The sequence below is a fragment of the Corvus cornix genome, chromosome Z, assembly GCF_000738735.6.
Source record: "Corvus cornix cornix isolate S_Up_H32 chromosome Z, ASM73873v5, whole genome shotgun sequence".
NCBI lineage: Eukaryota > Metazoa > Chordata > Aves > Passeriformes > Corvidae > Corvus > Corvus cornix.
This window is the reverse complement of record NC_046357.1, coordinates 1,315,327-1,341,654: the sequence shown is the minus strand read 5'-3', so window position 1 is coordinate 1,341,654 and position 26,328 is coordinate 1,315,327. Positions and strand designations below refer to the sequence as shown.

Here is a 26,328-nt window from a genome sequence, read left to right as displayed (position 1 = left end):
CTGCCAAGGCCTGACCACCCTTTCCATGGGGAAATTCCTCCTCATGTCCACCCTGAGCCTGCCCTGGCCCAGCCTGAGGCCGTTCCCTCTCCTCCTGTCCCTGTTCCCTGCGAGCAGAGCCCGACCCCCCCGGCTGCCCCCTCCTGTCAGGGACTTGTGCAGAGCCACAAGGTCCCCCCTGAGCCTCCTTTGCTCCAGCCTCAGCCCCTTTCCAGCTCCCTCAGCCGCTCCTGGGGCTCCAGCCCCTTCCCAGCTCCGTTCCCTGCCCTGGACACGCTCCAGCCCCTCCATGTCTCTCTTGTCCTGAGGGGCCCAGAGCTGTCCCCAGCACTGGAGGTGCCTCAGCAGCGCCTGCAGAAATCACACTGACAACCAAACCCATGCAGATGAGTTCTCCTGGCCCTGGTGGTGTAATCTGGATTAATGCAAGGCCAAAATTATCCCGGATGCTGAAGTAATTTATAAATGTGAACAAGTATACAGACAGTATAAAGACTCTCAATGATAAAATCAAGATAATCATGGTATTTTACAATTAAGCCAAGTTGTGACAGAGTGATGAAGTAGAAACTAGATAAATGGACAGGGAGGTGGACAGAAACCTGGCTAAACTCAATGGGTCAGAGAGCTACACTCAGCAGTACAAAGTCCAGCTGGAACCCAGCCATAAGTGGAGCACCCCATGTGTTGATACGGGAGGAAGCCACCAAGATGCTCCAGGGCTGGAGCCCCTCTGCTCTGCAGCCAGCCTGGGACAGCTGGGGGTGTTCAGCTGCACAAGAGAAGGCTCCAGGGAGAGCTCAGAGCCCCTGGCAGGGCCTCAAGGGGCTCCAGGAGAGCTGCAGAGGGACTGGGGACAAGGCATGGAGGGACAGGACCCAGGGAATGGCTTCCCAGTGCCAGAGGGCAGGGCTGGATGGGATCTTGGGAAGGAATTGCTGTCTGTGAGGGTGGGCAGGCCCTGGCACAGGGTGCCCAGAGCAGCTGGGGCTGCCCCTGGATCCCTGGCAGTGTCCAAGGCTAGGTTGGAGCAACCTAGGATAGTGTCCAAGGCCAAGGCTTGGGACCAATCTAGGATAGTGGAAGGTGTCCCCGACATCGCAGAGGGTGGAATGGTATGGCCTTTAAAGATCTCTTCCATCCATTCTCTGATTCTGGGACCAGCTTTTCCAACGTCTCCACTGATGACCCAGCTGGTGGGGCAGGCTGCAGCCTTGGCAAGTTTGCAGGTGATACAGAACTGGGAGGAGAAGCTGATGCAGACAATGGTTGTGTTGCTAGAGGGATGATGACAGGCTGGATAAACACTCCAAGAGAAAGCTTGTGAAGCTATGAAGGGATTTATCAGATCCTGGGTGTTACAGCTCAACCAGACACAAAGCAGCTTTGCAGCAAGGGCCCTCAGGTTCCTGGGGAACACAACTGAAGGCACACCAGCAATGGACCCTCACAGCAAAGAAAGCCCTGGGCGCCACAGGCTGCATGAGGCAGAGCCTCACCAGCCCACTGAAGAGGTGATCCCTCCTCTTTGCTCAGCACTGAGAAGCCTGACCTGCAGCACTGGGCTCCCCAGCATCAGAGACATGCATACACTGCAGCAAGTCCAGCAAAGCACCACAAAGATGATGAAGGGACTGGAGCATCTGACATGTAAAGAGAAGCTGAGACACCTGTGATTAACCTGAGGAAGAAAAGGCTCAAGGGGGTCTCATAATGTACAAATATCTGATGGATGACAAGGTGGTGTTAGGTCATAGATAGGACTTGATGATCTCAAAGGTCTTTTCTAGTCATGATGATTCTGTGATTCTGATGGGAAGGTGCAGAGATGATGAAGCCAGACTCACCAGTGCCCAGAGAAAGGACAAGAGGAAATAGGCCCAAACTGAAATACAGGAAATTGCCTTTAACCGTAAGAGAAAAACCACAAGTTACTTAGAGAGCTTGTGGAGTCACCATCCGTGGAGATATTAAACATCAACTGGATGTAGCCTTGGGCATACAGCTCTTGGTGACCCTGCCCTTGGACATGACACCTCCAAAGATGCTTCCTCATCAGGCACTTTGTTGATTCCCTGAAATCATTGAGCACAAACATTGAGCACTATTCAATAAACAACAAAATGCAAGGAAAATTGCCTGCTGGGAATGAATACCAAGTCAATGTAGAAACGTGTAAAGCCACAGCTACAATAAAAAGCACTCTGGGAAATACAGAAAACATACTATAGGGTAAAATCCTGCAGTAGCAAGAGGATGGCTTGTTGATTAATTACAAGAATGCAGCATTGGAAAGATCTGATTTTATTTATAGGTTGGGAGTTTTGTATAATCACCAACTTTTAAGTTTTATTGGGTGAATGTCACACTAAAAGCAAGGACTTGCATCTTTTTGCACTCCAGTGAAAACTTCAATCTATGTTGAATTTCCTTAAAAGTCTTCTGTAAAACTGAGGAGCAATCACTGAACTTTCACCAAATGGAAGTCAAAAACCCTACCACACTACCGCTGCCAGGTCCGTTAGAGGTACCTTGCCATATCTTACCTATAAAATTAGATTTTCCTCATTTACAAAAGATTCTGATAACTAATACAGAACATAGGCAAGATATAACACTGCACATTATACACCTAGAAGTACTTAAATCAACCAAGTGCACAAGACAGGAACATTAGATCTTTAAAACTTTAAAATCTTCTTTCATTAGTTACATATATTGAACCAGTTTTCAGTTAGGCTGATGCCCCAGAAAACTTTTCCAGCAGAAGCCAAACGCTAATCACTGTCCTGGAGGTTACACTGGGGCTGCAGGATTAGTCATCTTTGGAAACCAGTTGTGGTTGCTCTTATTTTCCTCTCCCACTGCTTTTTCTGATCTGTGGCTGCTGCAGTGGGAGCATTCTCATCAGTGTTTTCTCATAAATTCAGCTTACAAACACGAAAGAACAAAACCACTTAAGAATAGCTCACAGCTCTCATACCCTACATCCTGCTGCAGAGTGCAGATCCAAAAACTCCTTACACAACTTAAATCATCCTTTGGAGGATTGGAATAAAGAGCTGACTAATTCTTCCCTCTAAGCCTCTCTCTGCATTTCTTGGTCAAATAGGCTGTGGTGAGGAAGGGCGATACCAAAATGAGAGAAGACATAACAGTTCTCGTTGTCAGATGTTCTCAATAGAAGCCAGAAATGAAAAGAACAGGAGGAGTTGTTCTTACAGTGTTATTAATTCTGCAAATCTGGAATGGCTTGGGTCACTTAGGTCAGTGTGAATGGATGTTGGTGCCTGTTGCCAATTTTTCAGGCGCAACACCTTCAATAAGCAGGTCAGCAATGTTCCCTGTTTCCTTCATACACCTCCTCTCCTCCCCATCCTGTTCCAGCCACGTGGGCAGCCAAGCCAGGTCTGCAGGACCCAGCAGCTCGGGGGCTCTGCCTCTGTTGTATTGTGCTTATCACCCCTCACTGGTGGCACCTGCCTCTTTGACGGAGAATCACTGACTTCGATTCAACCGCTGGGCAGCTGAGAGACTACCCTAAACTACTTCAGAAGGAGAACCATGAGGATGATGCCTCTAATCACTTATACCGTCAATCAAATATTAAATAAAGAAGATTTTTTATTAAAAGAAACCAAACTTTCCACACTCATGCAATCCACAGCTGCAGTTAATTAGAAGAATAGAAACTCTCAGGTATTTTTACTAAGCAGGTCTGCCCTGTGGCTCCTGTGCAGAACATCTCTGCAGCACATATCACAACATCTGCTTCGAGATAATTTGGGATTACTGGAAAAACCCTTGGGTTTTACTATATAAGGTTTATCTCCCGGACTCATCACTTTTAAACTAACATACCAGCCCCACGTCAGCAGACCACTCAGCCATCCTTCTTATGCACAGCATCCCACTAACCAAATTATGTTTCAAGTGAAAGCCTCCTATGAAGCTACGAGTATGTTGTGAGGTTCTCCCATTTTTAACTGCACTGTTGATTCTTGGGGTTATTGATTAAAAATTATTGCTGAACTAAAATTTTATGTATTTTATGAAGTGGGACACTTTGCACCCAGCCTTAAGAGCCTAAAACTTTAGACCTCTTGTCCTCTACAGTAACAAAATTAATCTCTTGCTGCTTCTGTTCTTCAGAGTCCTTGACCAAAATTTAAAATTTTGTTCATCACCACTGTTCATAAGTACAATTTGAATCCCTTAAGCTCATCCATCTCTGTCTCCAGGAGACATCTGAAAAGACGTTTGCTCCACTGTTCTTCTTGTGAATCATTTGTTACTCAAGATTTGCAAAGTTCTTTGAAATATTGTAGTACTGAGGGTACTGCTCAGTCCCAGGTAGACACCCAGATCTCTCTCAGGAGTCCTGTGTATGTGGTTTAAACATTTAGTTCTCAACTGATATCAAGATGCAGATACTCCTACTTTAAAAGGGAAAAAATAATATACATTTTGATTCTTCAGGCGTTCTGACTGGAACAACTTAATCAAAATTATCAGTTGTGACAACTCTAGCTGCAGTCAATACTTTCTTTAATTTGACAAATTGGAAGATGTTTTGAATCAGTAACATATGTCTGTTATTTTCTAAGTGAATAATTTTCTATATTTAGGCAATAATTACACATTTTACTAAGCTGCTTTTGCTAGACAAAGTTCATGCAATGCTGTTTGGGAAATCAAAACAGACACCAGTGCATCACCTAGATGAAGAAAGCCAAGAATCCCTGCAGGGCACTCCCTGCTGCCAGTGGCAGCAACTTAAGGAAGCTGCTGGAGGGGCGCACCCAGCGAGGTCAGCAGAGACTACAGAGGGGCTGGACCTCAGCAAAGTTTTTTAGTCTAAGGATAATACTGGCTGAGATGAGCATAAATTCTTTCTCCTTTCAGCTATAAGCTGTTTCAGTACATTCAGCCCGACACGCATTTTGTTAGCATTCTCCTGAACTCTTCAGGCAAGCTATGGCATTTTTCTCCTTTTACTCCCAAAACAATAGCTTATTTACATACTTACCAAAGAATAAGACACCCTCCCAGTGCTGATTAAATGCCAGACGTTACGTAGGAACGCAAAACCCCCGGACTCTGAACATACTGCTACAATGGAAATGTGTGAAAGTAATTTTGTTCCAGTTTCATCTCATGGGAATGTGGGCTCATAAGCATCCAATTAAAAATAATTCTGACTGATTGAGATGTGTTTTAGCTTTACATGCTAATGTGGTAGAATGTGTCTAGAACATGCCTGTGATGGATTTTTAGCAGGGTGGGAGGAATAAAGATTATTATAGAGAAAGAACACCACTCTTGCAATTTTTCCCCTTTCAATTTCATTTTTTGTACTTGAGAATGTAGGGTTTTGGCAACCTGTGCTGTTTCGTACTACTTGGGTCAAATCACCTGGGGAACCTGAGAAGATATCCTTTTTAATGGGAAAATTCCAAGTCAAAATGCAGTCTTTTAAAGAAATCTGTAAGGCAAACAAATCAATAAAATCCTGCATGGCAATCTGCCTGTAACTTCCATTTTTTATGCCAAAAGAAGCCACTTTGATCTGCTCATCTGACACAAGGCATAAGAATTCCCTCAGCTACTTCCTCCTTCAAGACCAATAGCTTTGGCTGGACTTGGACATATCTTTTAGGAGAGCATCCAATCTCATTTAAAAATTCCAATCTAGGAAAATCTAGAGCCCTTGTTAAACTATTCCAGTGACTCACACAACATGTAAAAAAAGATGGACCAGTCTCAGCTGGGTTTGCTTTCCAGCTACTGAAGTGCATTGTATTTTTGCATAGAATCACAGAATCTCCTGAGCTGGAAGGGACCCACCAGGATCATCCATTCCAGCCCCTGGCCCTGCACGCACACCCCAAAATCCCACCCTGGGCATCCCTGGCAGCGCTGTCCCAACGCTCCTGGAGCTCTGGCAGCCTCGGGGCCGTGCCCATTCCCTGGGGAGCCTGGGCAGTGCCCAGCAGCCTCTGGGGGAAGAGCCTTTCCCTGATCTCCAACCTAAACCTCCCCTGACATACCTTATTAAAGAACCCCTTATTGAAGGATTTATTTACCCTTAATCTTCCGAATAATTTAAGGAGTAAACTCATAAAAATGCCATAGTGTACATCTGATTTCTTTCAAAGTCAATCTGGACCTTTTATCTTGGAGCATGATCTATATGTGTGGAACTCCACCAGCTTTATGAAAATATACCTTGCTTTCATCAAGCTTAGACAACTACATTTTTATATCAGCAATCTCTCCCCTTCACTGATCACTCCTTCCCTAAAAACTATTTTTGATATTTAATTTTAAATAGGGCAGGACTTAACCAATCAATGCAGAGGGCTTCCACTAGACATGCACCCACTTGATAAGCATCCAGTTAAACTCTATTTGAGACCTGCAAGCCAGGAAATTCTTCACCCAGTGAATACCCACAGCATTGATTTTATATCTCACTGGTTTCTTGATCATTATGCTCTGCAGTACAAAGATAAATAATCTGTAATAGAATTATTTATAAACAATTGTGCTCTGCCAAGTCACTCTATGTTGAGTGTAAAGTGATCCTTCCATAATAAACAACTCCAAGCCTTCAATAAAATCATGAGCAGCTGACTAAAAATCACAACCACAAAGCAATAAAAAACTACATTCATTCAACAGCCCTCTGACCTTTATTTTTTTTTAATTCTATTTTTCCCACAAAGAAAAATTATTAAATGAGCTGGATTTTGGGGAAATGTTGTTCCACACCAACACAGCAGCCAAAAAAAAAGCCTCATCTCCTGACCTGTGCCCCCAGCTCAGAAACTGAGTCCCCACAAACCATCTTGTAGGGAAGCTCAGAGAACAGAGTTTCCATAGAAATTTACAGGCCACTCTAGAAAAATCTCAGCATATGGGTATTAACAAACCAGCCTGCATCCTTGAAGAAATATTAATGCAGTTTGTCTTTTTTCCTTTGACAATTTTCACTTGTTCTATTTACTTTTTACTTAATTAAATTCTGTCAGCTGTTCCATGGTCTGCCTAAGACTAAAGTTTAAAATACACCATAACCACTGGAATCAATGACTATTGGTTGACTATTACAGCAACTCACAGCACTGGGTAGGCACTGAAAATAAAAAGTAAAACTGTGCACATTAAACCCAGTAGGAAAAAGACCACATTTGAGACTTCAGATTAAACACTGGCAATGGCAGCAGCTAGAATTTATCAGTGGCACAAGACAAAAAAATTTGTTCATTGTCACAAGAATGTACCATTTCCAACTCTTGACATTAAAGGCTGAAGACATTATGCCATATGTTTCAATAACAAGAAAAATTTCCCAACCCGCCCATAACGATACTCTCTGATAATGCAATGACACTGCAACCCTTGAATGGTACCAATCCAGTTCCCATCAGCCTCTCAGCTTGGCAGGATGCTGAGCAGAGATCACTGAATGGTGTTTGAGAGAACAGAAAGGGAAAAGAGAAGGAAAAAGACCCACAGATCACTGGTAAAATTCCAGCTTTGGAAGCAAAGTGCAAAATCTTGTCAAAATATCCTGCAGAAGAAGAACGGTTTTAGCCAGTATGGTCAAAAAACCCCCCAAGTTTGTTTATTTTTTAAATGTACTTAAATCTACCAAATTTTTACCTCTATTGGAGAAATAAATTTTTCTTTGGGGAAAAATATTTTAAATTATGCTATCTACCATTCCAAAAATAGTTTGTTTTAGTGATAAATGAAGTGAAGCTGGTTCTTGTCTGTGACACATCCAGATTCTGCCATCTTCATTACTCTACTTCTAATCCTCTGACAAATGTGGGGCCATTCATGAAAGCTCTGACAGGTTAAGCTCACAGTGAAATAAGGATCAATGTTCGTCCTATCCCTGGAAGTGTTCCAGGCCAGGTTGGACGGGGCTTGGAGCAACGTGGGATAGTGGAAGGTGTCCCTGGAGGGGGGTGGAATGGGATGGGCTTTAGGGTCCCTTCCAGCCCAAAGCATTTAATGACTCCAGGCAAGGCTGATACATTGACTATTTTACTTGCACCAACTTAGGGTGAGATTTTTACACTAACTGCCTAAAAACTCAATGGCAACAAATGCTCAGGATCGTCAGAGAAAAAGAATTCACATCTGTCAAGCCTCATTTGAAAGAATACGAATTGCTGCACATCTCCACATAACACTAATCCACGCAAAAGCCATTTAAGGTTCAATAATAAACATATTTGCCTCACGTTTTTCCCCACTTTCCCTTCACAGACTAAAGTCAAAGAAAATATATCAGAGCTGCAAATGTTTAAGCTGTTTTTGAGGATGATACCTTGACACTTTTCCTGCAGTGTCAGGTCAGTAATCCATACCAGGACAAAGGACTGGGATCCAGCCTCTATGCCCCAGCACAGCTCACACTCCAAGGAAAAAGGAACTGGCAACTGGGTAATGAATTCAAGTTGGCTTTAAGCAGCACTTTACCATCAGATTGCAGCAACAGAACCATTTCAGGTAATGAACAGCACTTCTCAAAGCTAACCTCCAAGGCCCTGATCATGCTAAGGCGGCACATTCTTGAATGAATGTAATTGCACAATGCCATTGACTCTGATGGCATGGGAGAAGGACGGCTGCAAAGCTGATTCTCCATACAATGTGCCAGAACACTTCTGAAAGGGAGCATTGTAATCCTGTGAGATACATTTTGCTGTTGAAACAAACCTAGCATTAAGAAATAAAAGATAAGCAAAATGGGTAAACTAAATGTCGATTTGATATTGTATTTCTTAGTCTAATTTAAATTAATCCATAATAAATTTTACCTCTGCTACTTTAAGACATATTTACCCAATTTACAAGGCTCAGCAGAACTGTATTTCCTGCTTTCACACACAGTGTCAAGCTCGCTATGAAACTAAAACTGTCCAGAATTTGTTCAGCATCCCAGAACTAATCATTGCTTGTTAGCTGCCTCTTTGCTAGTACATGCACTAAGCCAGTCTGCCTTCAAAAGCAATTTTCCTGAGCTTGACTGCAACCCAAAGAGGGTTTAAAACAAAACAGGAACACACATGAGCATTAAAACATCACACAATGAACATGCAATGCAAAAGGAAATAGTTAAGAGTGGCAAACATATCTCACATCACAAAGCACAGTTGCTGCAATAAACAATATATAGCACAGTCACCACAGAATTATTAAATATTAGAAATTTCACATAAAAAACCGCTATGCTAATACTGTGCCTAATAAAACATGTATTGTATCCACTATGTTTCTAGAATTTGCAAGAGACTGAAAGCAACACTGGCACTAAATCCAAATGAAAGCTGCCTGGAAAACTGGTACTGTGGGCTTGCTCCCTGTGGGATAGCAAAATATGTGCTATTTCGCATTCCCTCCTCCCTGCTTTAACCAGTGTTGGCTGCTCAGTAAGTGAGGGGTGTGGTGTGCCTGTGTGACATGTCACCACCAGGATCTCCCACACATCCATGGTACATTGAAAACCTTAGAAACACAGAAAGGTTTGGGTTGGAAGGGACCTAAGGGCCATGTATTACCACACCCCCTGCCATGGGCAGGGACACCTTCCACTGTCCCAGGCTGCTCCCAGCCCCAGTGTCCAGCCTGGCCTTGGACACTGCCAGGGATCCAGGGGCAGCCACAGCTGCTCTGGGCACCCTGGGCCAGGGCCTGCCCACCCTCACAGACAGCAATTCCTTCCCAATATCCCATCCAGCCCTGCCCTCTGGCACTGGGAAGCCATTCCCTGGGTCCTGTCCCTCCAGGCCTTGGCCCCAGTCCCTCTGCAGCTCTCCTGGAGCCCCTTTAGGCCCTGCCAGGGGCTCTGAGCTCTCCCTGGAGCCTTCTCTTGTGCAGCTGAACACCCCCAGCTGTCCCAGGCTGGCTGCAGAGCAGAGGGGCTCCAGCCCTGGAGCATCTCGGTGGCCTCCTCTGGACTGGCTGCAGCAGCTCCAGGTCCTTGTGCTGTTGTTCCCCAGGGCTGGGGCAGCTCTGCAGGTGGGGCCTCACCTGAGCGGGGCAGAGGGGCAGAATCCCCCTCCCCTGCTGCCCACAATGCTTTTGAACATGTTTTATCCAAAGATTAATATATTTGCACATAAAATGTACCAAATAGTAATGAAAACTGTAATTCTTTGGTAAGTACAAAGACAGGCTGTAACACCATCTGTGGGTATCAAACCATCTTTAGAGACCTGCTGCTCAGGGCTAAGTTTTATATCCTTTGCCAGGAGCACTGGACAGAAGGGTGGCGATTTATAAATCAAAGTAATTAATTATCCTCTGCCTTTAGTAATTTATAAATTCCATCTCTTCTCCATACAGTCTGATCACACAATAAAACATTGCAGTACTTAATACAGGATGGATGCATGGATTCACACAAAAAAACTTCTTACACCTCAGTTATTCTGTTGTATTTGATGCTATTTACAGAACCAGACAGGCAAATTTCCTGAGCATACAGCTTTTCTAATCATCCAGTACCAAAACAACAATAGAGAATTAGCCATTTAAAACTGCTACCTCTATATTTTTCCAGCAGCAATTTTTATTTCAAATCCTCTGTTCTCCTCCTATCTCAAAAAAAGATAACCTGTAACGAAAATATGAGATTTTATGGTCTCCCAGATTAATGTATTCTAATATATCTCAACTGATGTATAAATCCCATTTCAGAAAGTGATACCAGTAAAAAAATTTCTCCATCAGTTTTGTACGGGGTATAACTAGATGAACATTTTTGCTCTAAAAACTTCACAAGCCTGTTACATGAAAACACATATCGTGTCATCAGTGCTTATTTTCATCCACAGAACACCTGAAAGATCCAATATTCACGGAGTAGCACTTAGTCTCCCAAGGATGATTTTGGCAACTTAATGTGTAGTACTATCACTGTACAGAATTACCAAAATTTCATGGAAAACAAGCTGGGAGAACTACACTATTACTTTTACCTTTTCAGGATATCATTCCTACATTACATCTAAAAGAAGATTTTAGTGTGGACTGCCCTTATTATTAGTATTCATTTTAAAATAAGCCTTTGAAATCACAGGCTTTTGACTACTTTAATACCATATCCCTGTTCCAAATTAATCTGGAGAATGCCCCTGGGACAGCTAGATTTTCACCTCCTGTTGAGATCTTCAGAGTAATTCTCCATCATTATGTACTACTATAAAATTTTTTCTTTGTACAAAAAGAGCTATTTCAGCTTGCATGCCATATTTTCTTCCCTTGACAATCAAGCTGGTTTTACTTATGTTTACTGTGTGGTCCCTTGCTATTGTGTGCTGGCTTAGCTGGGAAGCTGCATTTCCACCCTGGATGCTTTCCATGTTATGATCAATTTTGTCACGCAATTTTTTCCTTGTTTTCCCAAAGCTTCTAGGATCTTGGTTAATATATTTAATTATCCACAGCATCAACAATGAAATAGTAAAACTTAAATTTTTAGTTAGAGTAAACAGCTAAGAGAAATCCTTTGGGTATGGCAAGTAGGACTTACTCTTAAATTCACCCTTTATACAGTTTCTTTAAAGCATCTATAATTCTGTATCACAAACAAGGATTTGGGGCTGATGAATTCTCATCATTCTTATATAATTAAAAGTGATCAGGCATAGAAACAAGAGAGTTCCTTCTTAATTGTCAGTCTCTTCTCCCAAGTAACAACCGACAGAAGAGGAAATGGACTCAAGCTGTGTCAGCAAAGGTTTAGGTTGGATATTGGGAAAAAATTGTTAACCCCAAGAGTGGCCAGGCACTGGCACAGCTGCCCAGGGCAGTGGTGGAGTTCTCATCTCTGCAGAGATTCAGAAGCCATGTGGATGTGGCACTTGGGGATATGGGACAGTGGTGGCCTTGGCAGTGCTGGAGGAATGGTTGGACTCCAAGATCTTGGAGGGCTTTTCCAGCATAAACAATTCTGTGATTAACTGCCATGAAAATTTCCTGAACTTGAGGGAAAAGTTCTATCATTTCCATTCTTGAAAAGCAATTTATATAGACAATTTTACAAATAAAACAATGGTGTCAAGGAAGTATTAGACACTTGCATGTAAGACAACTTAAATATCTGCACCAATTCCAAACAAACTATGCAACTGCAATGGAAGTCTTGTGAATCACAGCTCATGTTCTTATGTCAAATCTTTGGAAATGGATTAAAATACTTTAACATAAAAAGCACTTAAATCTTCCAAAGGCCAAAGAATTTGTGGTCTAAATTTGAAAAGACAAACCCAAACCATTATTAGACTCCCATTTCTAACACACTTTTTAGATATATACATCAAGGATGCCATAAAGACATAAACCATCCCCTTAGAAATTAAAATTATTCATCAGTTAACTGAAAACATGCACAGATCAGTCACAGTGCATGCAGCATGCAGTAAATGGAGAGCAGAGGTTAATAACCTGGAAGCATAGGATCTGAGAATGTGAGAACAAGTTAAAGACAAGAGTTCCTCTCCATTGTCACTGAGGGTCGAGAAGCAATGCTGCAGCGTAGAGCAGTGGGAGTGGGGGAAATACAGTTTGTCCAAGACATACACATATCTCCGCAAGTGGCGGCAGGTATAACTGAAAGACAAGGGTAGAGGGAGACAAAACAGAAAAAGAGGTGTTTTCCTTTAAGAAAGCTAATTCATGGTTTAACATCCCTGGCTTTTGTGCCAAGAGTCAATGGAAGATGCCAAGAAAGCAATGGAGCGGTTTGACATAAAACAACAGTTTCAAGAAACAGAGGGATCTGTTTGCCCCTGTGCCCACACGCTGGTTCTGTCACTGCTGCACGGGGAACTCGCCAAGTCTCACACATCAGACACAATAATTTGGGCTTCTTTTGGATGTGTGTGTCATTTCTCTCCCCTCCCATCCCTTTCTTTTCTTGATATCATCTTTATCCCAAGTTTTATCCCTCTCTCAAGATGCCCAAAAATTATAAAGACAGGAGGCTGGCCCCTGGTTTACAAAGATTACCTTTAAAAAAAAGACTGAAAACGTTCACAAAATTTAACTGTCTTTCATGGAAACTGACAGTTGACTTACAGGGAAAAAAATCACACAGAATTATTGATCAGTGGGAACTGCTCTTGAGCCTGGGATTTCAGTGGTAGAGTATTCTTGTATTTAATTCTAGTTGCTCAAACACGATGCTTAATCATAACAGGGTTACTCAATTAAGACTTGTCCAGCTTTTCCACGAAAAACTATAGTTACTTCCATGAAGTAACTATAGAGCAAGCAATAAAACATTTAAAATTGATATTAAGCAACCCTGAATGAGCCTGAGTAAAAGATATATTTATTGCCTATGCCTATGCACAGGATATCCTCCCACTCATAGTGGAAAGGAAAATAAGTTCATTAGCGTAGTTCACCTGCAACAAACTCCATCACTGGTAAAGTCTGAGGCACACAGAAAATATAATCTCAACTACCTTTTATTATAGGGTTTGTATAGAAAATACTTCACTGCATAATGGTGCACAGCCCAGGGCGTGCCAAACGTGATGACATGATGTGATGTGATGATGTGACTCAGTCATTTTACAGCTCAACTTGGTAATCCTGGAGGTCTTTTCCAACCTTAATGATTCTGTGAGTCTAAGTCATCCAGAAAGTGCTTTAACCAGCCTAATACATTGTGAGATAAAAACGCCAGCTGATGATGGTCCTACCAGGCTCTGCTGCCCTCATTTGCAGCCAGGGGACATGGCTCTCTCCAGGAAAGACATACTCATGGAGTGCTAAACTGGGGACGTTTCCCATGGAGATTTATGAAATTGTCTTTTGCTGATTTTGGCAAGAATCAACAAACACCTGAATGCTAGGCTCCAGCATTCTCACCAAATCAAAAACCCCCATTGTTTCGTGGCTTCATAGGTGGAAAATTGGCCCAGGGGTTATTCACCCAACCACCTGCATTTCACAGGCTAGTCTCTCTCTAAATCCCTACCTGACATAGTCACATGTGGCTGAAACACTGAGACAAAATCATTGTGTACCTTGAGCAAAGAACAGGACAAAAAGAGTTCCACCAAGAGCTGATCAGTGCAATCAGTGGGGCTCAAAGCCCAAGACTATCAAAACCAACACCTCCCTCTGCTTTGCTTTAAACAACACTCACTACTGGGTTAAATCAGTCCTATCTTTGCTCTGGAAACTGAGGAACACAAAACCCCTCTTGGCACTTCATTTGCAGATATAATAATTTTCAGATGAAGTAGCTTCAAGGAAGCAATTTCCTAAGCTTTCATGCCTTTTCTGCTTTCCTGACCACAGCATGTTCTGAGCAACACAGGCTATTCTATTCACTCCATAGGCCAGGGATGGAGAAGGATTTACAGGATCCCATACTGAGGAAAATCCTCAAACCACAAACCTGCCCTTCCAGCTACCCAGAGAGGCCACATAATTTTTCCAAAACCAGATTAAAGAGCATATTTTAGAATGACGATGCTTAGAAGATTTAAGTGATTTTAAGTCCACTGTTACCATTTACTGTATTTAGCCAGGCTTACCAGAAAACTCCTTCCAGCCATTCAATCTTGTTAGATTTATCAAGAAATTGAAAGGGCCTTCCATTATAGAATTCCAGAATGGTTTGGGTTGGAATGAAGCTTAAAGCTCATCCCATCCCACCCTCTGCCATGGGCAGGGACATCTGCCACTGTCCCAGGCTGCTCCAAGCCCCAGTGTCCAGCCTGGCCTTGGACACTGCCAGGGATCCAGGGGCAGCCACAGCTGCTCTGGGCACCCTGGGCCAGGGCCTGCCCACCCTCACAGACAGCAATTCCTGCCCAATATCCCATCCAGCCCTGCCCTCTGGCACTGGGAAGCCATTCCCTGGGTCCTGTCCCTCCAGGCCTTGTCCCCAGTCCCTCTGCAGCTCTCCTGGAGCCCCTTGAGGCCCTGCCAGGGGCTCTGAGCTCTCCCTGGAGCCTTCTCTTGTGCAGCTGAACACCCCCAGCTGTCCCAGGCTGGCTCCACAGAGAAAGTGATATCACCTGTCTTTGATCCCTGTCAACATTCTCCATAGACCGGAAGAACAATACTTGATCCCCTGATCACCATCACTATATTTAGGCTTAACTGACCAACTGGATCAGGCCACAGCATGTGGTGGGAGGAGGAGAAGTTTCCCCAAAACATCACCCAGAGGTTCTGGAGACGCACACAGGGTGACATAGTGCCAGCAGCACTCCCCTCCATTGGCCGTTCCTATTTTCAAAGGTGAACTTGTCTACTGAGAAGTTTTATGTTAAACCCACACCAAAAGCAATGCAATCCCATAACTCCATGGCTGTTCACAGCCACTTTGACCAGCAGAACTTACACCATATTGAAGACTAAGCATCTCTGTTATTAAATCCTCTAAAGTAAATCAGAATAAAATCAAGGCTTAAGAGCAGAGTTTCTTTAAGACCATGTACATTAAGAGACATTGACATAAATTTTCACTGACTGCATGTGAGTTTGAAATCAGTTTATTTGATCCACCAGATATGAGGTCTCCAGCTACATCTACTTTTACATGTTACCGAAATTCTTGTTTCTGCTTGGTTTTGGGGGACATTTCTTTAACTTTATAGCAAAAGGCTATCCTCAACTACAATGTAGTACTGAAATTTTTGAAAAAGCACTACTGCAAAAAATAAAGACCATCATATTTGACTGATGGGGTGTGTCTGCGTGTGTGTGCTTGTGTATTATTCAGGTATTCTGTTTACCTGGAGGATGAAAATGTAGCTCACACTGTAATAAATCCCACTTCAAAAGAGTGTAATCCTCTCATATAAAAAGCCATCTGATCAACATTTTGAATTCTGGTAAGACAACATGACAGTGTCAACTTCTAAAAGCTAAAAGGTAGAGTGCCCTGTTACAAAACTGTATCAGGGAAATTAGGGTGGACTTGAGTTATCCCAATCGAAAAAAAAGTAACTATTCATGTATTACAGTAAGCTTTCACTCTCTTTATTTTTTGGTAATAAAAATAATAAAACTCCTCTTTTGCCTTCCCACTACACAAAAATACACAGTGACATTCAATAGAAATTTAAATTTATGAAATAAAAGTTCCACATTCTCCATTAAAACTTGAAGTTAATAATGTTTTTTGTCTTTAACAGCCATGGCTATGAAAGCCACAGAACCCCAAAATTTTCAGATCCAGAGTGACAGAAGTCAGCATCAATATTTTGGAGACTAAAGTGCCAGGATCCTTTCTGTCTGATAGTTCCCCATCTCTCATACTGGATGAGCTGCGGCCCCCTGTGATTACAGAATATCAGCTGGATGGAAACGTAAACATGGAAACCCAACAACATCTTTAAGATAAGAGAAGATGCTCAAAACAGACAGGCATTATGGCAAAGCACCAAACTCAGTCTTTATAACGGCAGAAAGAAGCATTTAGAAGGCTCCAAGGATTTACTTCCATAGGTATTTTTATAGGTTTCTTGTTTTCCACTTTCTCTTCTACACATTGAGGGTGGAGAATTGAAAGAGACAAAAATTGAACAAAACACCAAAACCACCATAAAAACCACTTACTTGCTAACCATCAATAATGTGAATTTTGGAATAAAAATATACCTACAGTTATTCAATACTGTAAGAGACAGCACAGAGAACCTGACATCTGTGAAGAAGCCTGTAAACTACCTGCTATTTGAGAATTTTTTCTACTCATGTTTCTGGCACCCATTAATATTTACTTCCCTGATCCTGGCACTGTCTAATCTTGCCCAGCAGCTGGTATAGGCAGGGACAAAGCTGCAGAACTGGCTGGCAAATGAAAATGAAAAAAAGAGAAGAGAAAAGGAAAGAAAAAGGAAAAAAACCCCAAACAAACCACATTAGTCAGCTGTATCAACCTTCTAGAAAAAAATAAAAAAGAGAATTGGCTCAAAGGGATAATTGGTCCTGCTTTTAACTCTCCCCAACTTCTGAACTGTCCTTTCCTCTGCCACCCTCCAAGGACAGCCTGTTCTCATCAAGAGGTGAACGCCTTCATCTGACTGCTGTGAGAATACTCTCACCCATTTATCCCAATCTCCTGTAATCCTGGAGCTCTGGTACTCTGCCTGAGAGCTTTTTAGATTTGTCTGAACCAGAAGTAGTTAAAATGAAGGCTGAGACCCTCTACTGTACTCACCGCTCAATGCCTGATACTCAGGCACATGTAGGGGAAACAGGTCATTTCTATATACATATAAAAATTAACCCAGTATATCTACGTTTATTTGCAATTAAATGCAGTTTTGATGAAGGCAAAGAAAAGTTTTCTTTCCTAAGAGCCTGGCTAACCCCAAATAGTAAAGGTATTCTGATGACAGCAGTTAAACAAGGGCATCAAAGTCACACTTTAAAATCTATGGAAGTTTGATGCTGAGAGCCAGAGGGAAAGTGGAGGTTTCTGCATGAAGAGAACAGAATATTTTCAGTAGGAAGGGACCTGCAAGTTCTCTGTAGTACAGCTGCCTGACCGGTTCACGGCTGACCAAGCTAAAGCATGTTAAAGCACTGACAGAGGTTGCCCAGAGAAGCTGAGGCTGCCCCTGGATCCCTGGAAGTGTCCAAGGCCAGGCTGGACGGGGCTTGGAGCAATGTGGGGTAGTGGAAGGTGCCCCTATGGCAGAGGGTTGAAATGATGTAAGATTAAAGGTCCCTTCCAACCCAAACCATTCTGGGACTCCATGACAGTCCACCTCTCCAGGAAGTCTGTTCCAGGGTTTTACCACCGTCTCAGTAAAGAAATGCTTCCTAATTTCCAGTCTGAACCTCCCCTGGGCAGTTTTGAACCATTCCCACACCTCCCCGGGATCTAGTGATAGGACAAGAGGTGACTCCCTTCCTCAGGAAGGTGCTGCAGGGAGCAATGAGGTCATGCCTCAGCCTCCTTCTGTCCAAACTACTCAAGCCCGGACTCTTCAGCTGCTCCTCACAGGACAGTCCTTCCAGCCCTCTCACCATCTTAGTTGCCCTTCCCTGGATGCATCCAAGGACCTTCACATCCTTCTTAGATGGTGTGTCCAAAACCGCGCACAGTGCCTGAAATGAGACTACAATAACACTGAGCGAAGTGGGACAATCGCTTCCCTTGACCAACTCATTTTGCTGTGTTTGATGCACCCCAGGATGTGGTTTTCCATCTGGGATGCCAGGGCACAGAAGGATGTCACAGCTTCCTACAACTTTAGTTATCCCCCGATCATCTGGAAGCCATCCAAGCACCTTGTGTGAAACATGCAGATAGTCAAAACAACAAATAAATAAGACTTTGCTAAAGACTCTCCCAAAGTTTCTCTGAAAATTTCAACATCCTAAATGGTCACTGCAATTATTTTGGTTTAGGTGATAATATCACTACCAATATTTAATTCAAACTTGACATTAATTCAAGAAGTGTACATAAGACAACAGCCAAAGACTAAACACCTAGCAAAAATAAGAGTTTGAAAATAAGAAGTGCTGAAGTTCATGATACGCTTACATTCATTTTTTTAATCCAAAATTTAAGACTTGAACAAGACAACAGCACCAAGCAAAACATGCAAAGCCACTTACATCCTTATTTGTTTAAACTAGAAAGCTGATATTTTCTCTAGTGAAGTCAACTGCAATTTTAAAATAAATTTATCAAAGCCAAAAATGTAAACAGCACCAGGCCAACATCTCAACAACACAGAAAGGAAGCAAATTGGGCAGGGTACAGAAAAATGGTATAAAACCAGTGTTCACTAACCCCTCTACAAATACAACCTGGGCTGAAACAGGATATATAACAAGCATATACAGGATTCAAAAGAAAAATTCCCAGTATTAATGTTTAAGTAATCGTAATTCATAATCTTCCTCTTGGCACATGCCAGATTTTATGAGAGCTATAAATCTTTAACATTATTGATAAAAAGAAAGGTCTTGAAGACATACATGCCATGTGTATTAATTAGCTCAGAGAAACTAGATTAATCTGCAGCAATAAAAAAAAGCCAATTCTGCTAAGCCTGATTAAATATTTAGGTCATATTGTTTCTGTGGCAGAATTTGAAAAATGCACAGCAAATAACATCTTTCCCTGAGCTTGAAGACTTAATCACTGCATTTTCAAAAGGCACTTGTGTTACAACACGACTCTACAGGAAAGCCAGTATGAAGGTCTTTAAAAGAAAAATAAATGAAAGTATAAGCTAATTAAACTAGTACATGTTACTCAACACACCAAACTACCTCTGTACACGTGGGCAGAACGTCACGACATGCAGCGAACATTTTATTACTGTTCATGTTTGATAACTTGTGTTCTAGGAAGTCCTATTAGTCACTACTCCTCTGTTCCCAAAGACAAACACAACCAAAATACATTCTGTACTCAAACACTAAACATATGATAACAACAATTTAATAGATCATCCACTTCATGAGAACTGATTTATATTCTGCCTGAAATATCACCAATTAATGTTATTTCATACAGTATAAAGAGCTGAAAGGCAAATCATCTCTCCGCCTATCTGAAGGCCAGGTTGGACAGGGCTTGGAGCAATCTGGTCTAGTGGAAGGTGCCCCTGTCCATGGCAGGAGGGTAGGAACAAGATGATTTTTAAGATTCCTTCCTATCATGGGCCAGTCTAGGATTCTGTGATTCTTGCCAACAGTGAAATGCATCATATACATCATGGAAAAATAGAATTTTGGATTGAACTTTTCATTTCTGTTTAGTACACTGCCACTCATGACACAATGAACTATGGTACTGATGAAGCACAAGAGACATCTAACTATCTATTTCTTTTTCAGTACCAAGAATGTTTCAAAAGATTGACATGCCCACGATCATTGAAAGGTGTTCTGAGCTTCTTTGGGGTTAATTTCTGCCACTGTGGTGTTAGCACAGCAAAACTGCTTAAGAAATTCCCCATTTCTCATACAGTTTTTCTGAATTATTTTTCTTAAGAGTAATAATGTTTTATTAGAGTCATAGTTAAGATGAAAGAGACCTTAAGGTGTGTCTAGCCCAACCTCCTGCTCAAAGCAGGGTTAAAACCTGAGGAGGGATTTATTTGGTTGGGTCTCAGAAGCCTCCAGGGACAGAGACTCTGCAACTTCCCTGTGCTGCTGTGCCAATTCTGCCATGACCATGAAAAATTGCATTGTTCCCTCAGCCTGGAACTTCCTGACCATTCTCTCTCATCTTCCTGCCACACCCTTCTCTGTAAAGAGCCTGTCTCCATCTCCTCAGTAGCCTTCTCATACACATGGGAATGCTGCTCATCCTTTGTGTGAATCTCCTGCTGTAGCCTTGCCCCGAAGCCTTCTCCCCTTCACTGGGCTAAACAAGCCCAGTGCCCTGAGCCCACCTTCCCAGCCATCATGCGGCCCTCCACAGAACTCCCTCCAGTTTAGCAACCCCAAAACCTGGAAGCACTTTTCCAGATGTGATCCAAAACAGTGGTCTTGCACTGGCACAAGTCAACACACATGGCACTCTTGGATGTGTTTTACCAAGTCCTGTGAACATGGATGTGCCAGTTCTCAACTAATCCTGACTTGATCCTTTTCCACTGCTGGCACTTTCCTTCCTCCTTGATCCCCACCTAATGTCCGTTTCTAAGGAACATTCTCACAGACTTCTAAAAATACTTCATTCCTGCAGGCCTTCCTTTCAGATACAAGTATCCCTAAATTTATATCTTATATCATGGAGTGATGACAGGATTTTAAATTACATTACTGCAAAACAGCAGTTTGGCGGCGAGGGGTCACCATGGGGTTAAAGGTGCCATAACAACACAGAAAAGGATGAAAATTATTTAAATACTTAAGAAGCGATTATTTGTGATAATGTGTCACAGATGTAAGTTCCCATGCCCTGAAGCAGCACTCTGTCACAGTACTGGCCAAATGTACACGACAGGCTTATGAGAGGAGTATTATCTTTATGCATGAAAGCATTTATAGTGAAGGAGGGCAAGGAAATGAAAACCAAACAAGTTCTGGAGATGTCTGATAGACTGAAAACAAAACGAGAAATATATGAGATTCTTCTATAGAAAGGCCAAATTACTTCTGTACAGATGAAGTTCCATCAAAAAGAACAAAAGGATTTATATATTAAAAGCAGACCGAAATAACTGATGACCTATAAGCAAAAAAGATATAAAAGTGCTCAGGTGAAGTGTCTATTCAGTTCTGATGTTTCAGACAAAGGTGAAGGCTTTAATTACCCAGATGCACTGGTTACTTGGAAGGCACATATCCCTGGAAGCTTAAGAGATGCTACTATGGGAATGTTGTTTTGGAAACCTCCTGTACTTTTATCCTTTGGCTAGACACCTGTGATAATTCACAGGCTCTGCATGGGATTACAGGGATGCTATGACACCCTCATTAACACAGGCATTTGCATCTCCGTCTGCCTGAACCTCCATCGGGAGACAGCAGCAAGCGAGGGCAGCGGTTGAGCCCCTGCTCCTCTCCCCCACCCACCATCCATCCAATCTAAGTCCCTGCAAACTGGCGTACTGGGAGACAGGCCCTAGCACACAACTAACAAGTTACAGAAGCATGTCTCCACACAACTTTATCGTAAATTCATTTATTCATTACAAAACTAAGTGCATTTACTTTACCTAAAAGCCTGTTACTTCCTAAACTCGCTGAAGGCCATTACCATTAAAAAGGCTGAGTCATTCAGCGGTTATAAAGACCTGCTGCACATTAAAGTTGTTAAATCCTGATTCTTTCGCCTGTACCTATAGTTTCACCCTCCATTTACAAATGTCAGATGATTCAATGTGCAATATTGTCTTTGAGAGCCACAAAAACTCCAGTGAAAATACATGGTGGTGGGAAATACCTCAGTTTGAGTACTTAAGAGACTCAGAAATTTCACAAACTATTATTTTCTATTCCCAAAATCCACTAGAAAGCCTGTTTGAAAATCCTCACTGAAGTATGGGGTCTGAATGAACTAAAAATTTCCATGTGTGGTGGAAAGGAAAGTTATCAGGAGGACACTCACACAGGTCAGTTGGGTATAACACAGCCCTGCTTGCCTCCCTGCAGCCACTCATACCTATCCTGGTTTCACACAAGTGGAAAGGGACATCAGTTCACTGAACTGCAGAGCTGGAAAAATACTAGACGTATATAATGACATCAGTTAAAATGTGAAATAAGCAGCAGCCTCCTGACAAGGAAAAAAAAAATATAATTAATGCTATATTTTTGGCTACACTTTTGTTCCATACTAATGTTTACTCAGAACCATTTTAGTTTGTCAGATAAATCCTTGTAAGTTCATTAGTCATTCATTTCTCTAGGTCACAGTGCACAGTTTTTCCAAAGAGAAAATTTCTGAAAAGGAAAGAGTACATGTTGTATCAGAATAAAGTATTAATGAGCCAAATACCCTGCAACTGAGGATAAATGACAGGTTCAAGCAAGTCATTATCTTGAGTCACCTCTATTTCTGTTAAGGAACGCTGTCCCATAAATATGTTCCATTCAAAACAAACGGAGAAGACAAGACTGCAGTTTCCAGGATTCTGCTAGAATGGTAAATCATAGTTTCTAAAAGACTATCAGAATTCCCTTGTTTTTTTAAATCTCAGAAAAAATCTTATGCAGGACAACTTATTGGTATAAAACAGTCTTTTTAAAATACAGAACCTGCAAGGACCACATCTAGATATCTTTTAGGTCTCTTCCCACTCAAACCATTCTGTGACCCCCACATCAGACATCCAAATCCCAAATAATAGAGTGGGACACAACCCAGCAAACATTTCAGTAGCCTTAACATTTTTTCCAGCTAAAAGAAATCAAAATTGCATTAGCAGGACTGAAGTAATGCTACTGGCTTTCTCATTTTTGCTTCCTGTAGCCATTAAACATGCAGAAAACTTAAGTGGCAGAACTCAGAACAACCTCAGCCTACTCTGCAAATTCATCTGTAAAATAGCACTGGAAGTGTATCGCGAAAATAGTTATTTCTCTACAGGTTTCCTCAGATATTTCTCCTTCTCCATCAGAAGAGATTCACAAGATCAATAGTTTCAAGGTTCCACCAAAAAAGAAAAGTTTAATTCCCCAATTTGAAGACTACATCAAATTACACTGTTTCCAAAGAGCTTATGATTATGAATCATAATTAAATTAATAATAATTAAAGATGTCACGATGGGGCCTTCTCCCTCCTAACTCTAGCTCTGTGTGACATGTGTGATGCTCTAGATGCCCTGAAACAGGGATCAAGGCTTCAACACACCTCAGTTCTATGCTAATTTGAACCACACATCCTGCCAGGCAGTGACTTGCAGTTTGAAAGACTCTGAAATACCACACAATATTCTCAATGGTAGAAGACAAATGAGTCATAGTAGTGTCCTGCCCCCTGAAAATGACAGAATTATCCTGCTGGTTGCGGCATACAAGTCAGCAGAGACACAAAAAGTGGTTGAGGGAACAGCAAACTACCCTGTACAAAGTTGAGCTTTCAGAGTGGTGCATATCTTGATACTAAATACCTCCTTAAGCCAGATCAGCAATCAAAATGTCATTTTTAAGGAGTCCTGTGGCCATTAACTGCAGAGCAGAAGATAAGATAGTTTAACCACGCTGTGAGAAAAACCTGACACAGAGAGAAGCAACTGTTTCCCCAGTAGCCCTCTGTGGTTCACACTGAACCAATCTGTCCATCTGGGGAGACTCCATGACCCGTGACCTGGGGGTCCTGGGCTGCAAACACTTCCAATGGCACGTGGGGCACTTGACTGCTCGTGCCAGATGGGGGATGAGGGTATTACTGTCCCATCAGATGCCCACTCAGAATCCCCAGAAGGTTCAACCAGGCTTAAACCAAGTTCAATGATATTTCCATGTTGGAAACAGCTGATATCAGCCTAAAACCTCACCTCCATATGTTACACACAGGCAAAAACAGGCAAGCCCACATGGGGGTCTTGCTGTTTACATAGCTAAAGCAGCATTTTAGTACATTTGACCACAACTACACTCAATTCTAAGTAACAAAGAATGCTTCTTTCCTCTTAAAAAATTAACTTCATTCTATTTACATCCCTAAGTAATGCCAGCAAGAGCCCATTTGCTACTAATATTCTCTTTTCCCGTGTCTGAACAATTGTTCCCTCCCCTTTTGTCACAGCCTTTCCTACTAATTGCAATGACACCTCCCAATTTTGGAATGGCTGATCAGCTTATAAGCTTCCCCACAGCTAATCTAGGTCAACAAGCTACTAATAAGGCCAGCATATGTTTCTTTTATTTAACGCTATTGAGATATCTATAAATCACTTCTGCCTCCTGATAAAAGGCACCCCAGGGATTCGAGACCCTCTGTAGGTTTGAGGAGTAACAGTGACAGAGCAGAGAATGAGTGGTATAAAAAGCACTGCACACAGAGCAGGGAGCATGTGCCTGTGCACAGCTCAAGGAAGAGAAGGCAAAGCTGCCCGAGGGTTTGACCGGGTGACTCAAACAGTGTCGCCAGGTGTCCTGCTGTGCACACAACCTCGGCCACTGGCAGCCCACAGGTGGAAAGCAAAGCTCAGGCTCGGGGGCTTGAAGTTGTTTGATCTTCCATTTCCACAGTGTCCTCTTTCAAACATAGCCTGAGCATAAGAACATCATGAAGGCTCTTTTTCTGAGAAGGCATTAGTTTTCACTCTACTTGGAACGCATAATAAAAATGGGATTACCACTTTTGCAACATCCTGCACCGCACAGGGGTTTAAAAAAATCTCATTATTAGGCAGTTTCTCATAAATAGAATATAATTTTATCATGGAATCATAGAATGGCTTGGGTTGTAAGGGAGCTCAAAGATCATCTCATTCCAGCCCCTGCCACGGGCAGGGACACCTTCCACTATCCCAGGTTGCTCCAAGCCCTGTCCAACCTGGCCTTGGACACTTTCAGGGATCCAGGGGTAGCCCCAGTTTCTCTGGGAAACCTCACCACCTTCTCTCACCACCCTCACAGCCAGGAATTCCTTCCCATGTAACCCTGCCCTCTGGCAGTGGGAAGCCATTTTATATCCAGGCTAGACAATAAATGTTATCTTTTCTAAACAAAAATGCTACAAACTATTTCAAAGTTAAGAAGCATTAAATTGTCTTTGAGGATTTTAATTCTTACTTTTGAGGCAAAGTTGACCAGTCAGTTCTGCAGCCTTTCGTGGTGAAGAGGATTTATTGCTAAAACCTGTGTCTTACAGCACATGGTAAATACCACCCAAATGAAGGATGGAGGGGAAAACCAATACAGATTTTTGAAAGGAACAAGTTCACCAGTCTGAGTATTGTATGGCAATGTAAGTTTGTTGGGATGAACAGGTCATCAGCTACTGCTTTAGAGCAAACACAGAAAATCAAACAAGCTGGTTAAGTTGCAGATAAATCACCTGAAGCTGTATACACAAAAAGTGCTCTTTGCCTGTTCACCTCAGTGACATGATGTCTGCATGAAAATAATCAGGGATAAGAATTACGAAAAGCCACCATTTGTATCGACAGGTTACCCCAAAGCATGAAATTGCAGAGTAGGTCTGAGGGACATCCTGCACTGCCAGCGAAATTAACATAAGCCTGAGGTTAAAAATATCATTTAGAAAATTTAGGAAGTAGTCATACTGTAGTGGTAACTTTCATTGAAATCATTTCTTTCTAGCACAACCCATATGTGATTCAAAAGAGAACAAAATAACCTGTTATTCTTGAACAGCTCAGACTGGAGCTACTTGAGTTTCACTATCAGAAACTAGGGATTTTTGACTATTCCACTCACGTTATTTGCAGAGGCGGATTTCACTGCTTTAGTGAAACTGTTCATTACCCTCAATTCCTTCCTTTCTTCTTTTCTTTTGGTTAAAAAAAGGAATGGGAAAGCTGATGCTCAGAGGGTTCAGTACTGAGCAGTACAAAGCTGATGCTTAGAGGGTTCAGTATTTAATAGCTCTGGCCACAGGGCACTAATTCCAAGAAGCTTCATCGTTTATTATGTTATAATTTAACCTGTGAAGTCCCTCAATGTCTGCTGCCGTGGGAGCAGAAACAGTCTCTTTTCTCTAGGGCTTGCCATTGTTAACACTCCTCTGCTATGATTAAGAGATCAGTAAACTGAGATTTAATTTAATGGCCCAATTAAGAGATGAAGATTTGAACCCAGATTGTAAAAACCTTGTCTATTGATCATTCCTACAGTGCCATTACAGCCTACCCAAGCCCAGGCTCCCAGTGAGCATGG

The 26,328-nt window shown here is 42.2% G+C and overlaps 1 protein-coding gene across 10 annotated transcripts in view; it reads right to left on the bottom strand.

Annotated features, from left to right (window-relative positions):
- Positions 1-26,328, bottom strand: part of DYM (dymeclin) — a 208,775-nt gene that overhangs the window by 78,189 nt on the left and 104,258 nt on the right. For 6 of the 10 annotated variants that reach the window (XM_039566839.1, XM_039566841.1, XM_039566840.1 and 3 more), the window contains one exon: positions 12,469-12,633. The exons of the other annotated variants lie outside the window; for them this stretch is intronic. In XM_039566839.1, coding sequence (XP_039422773.1) covers positions 12,469-12,633 — 165 coding nt within the window. The remainder of the gene's footprint in view (positions 1-12,468; positions 12,634-26,328) is intronic. 10 annotated transcript variants of the gene reach the window in all.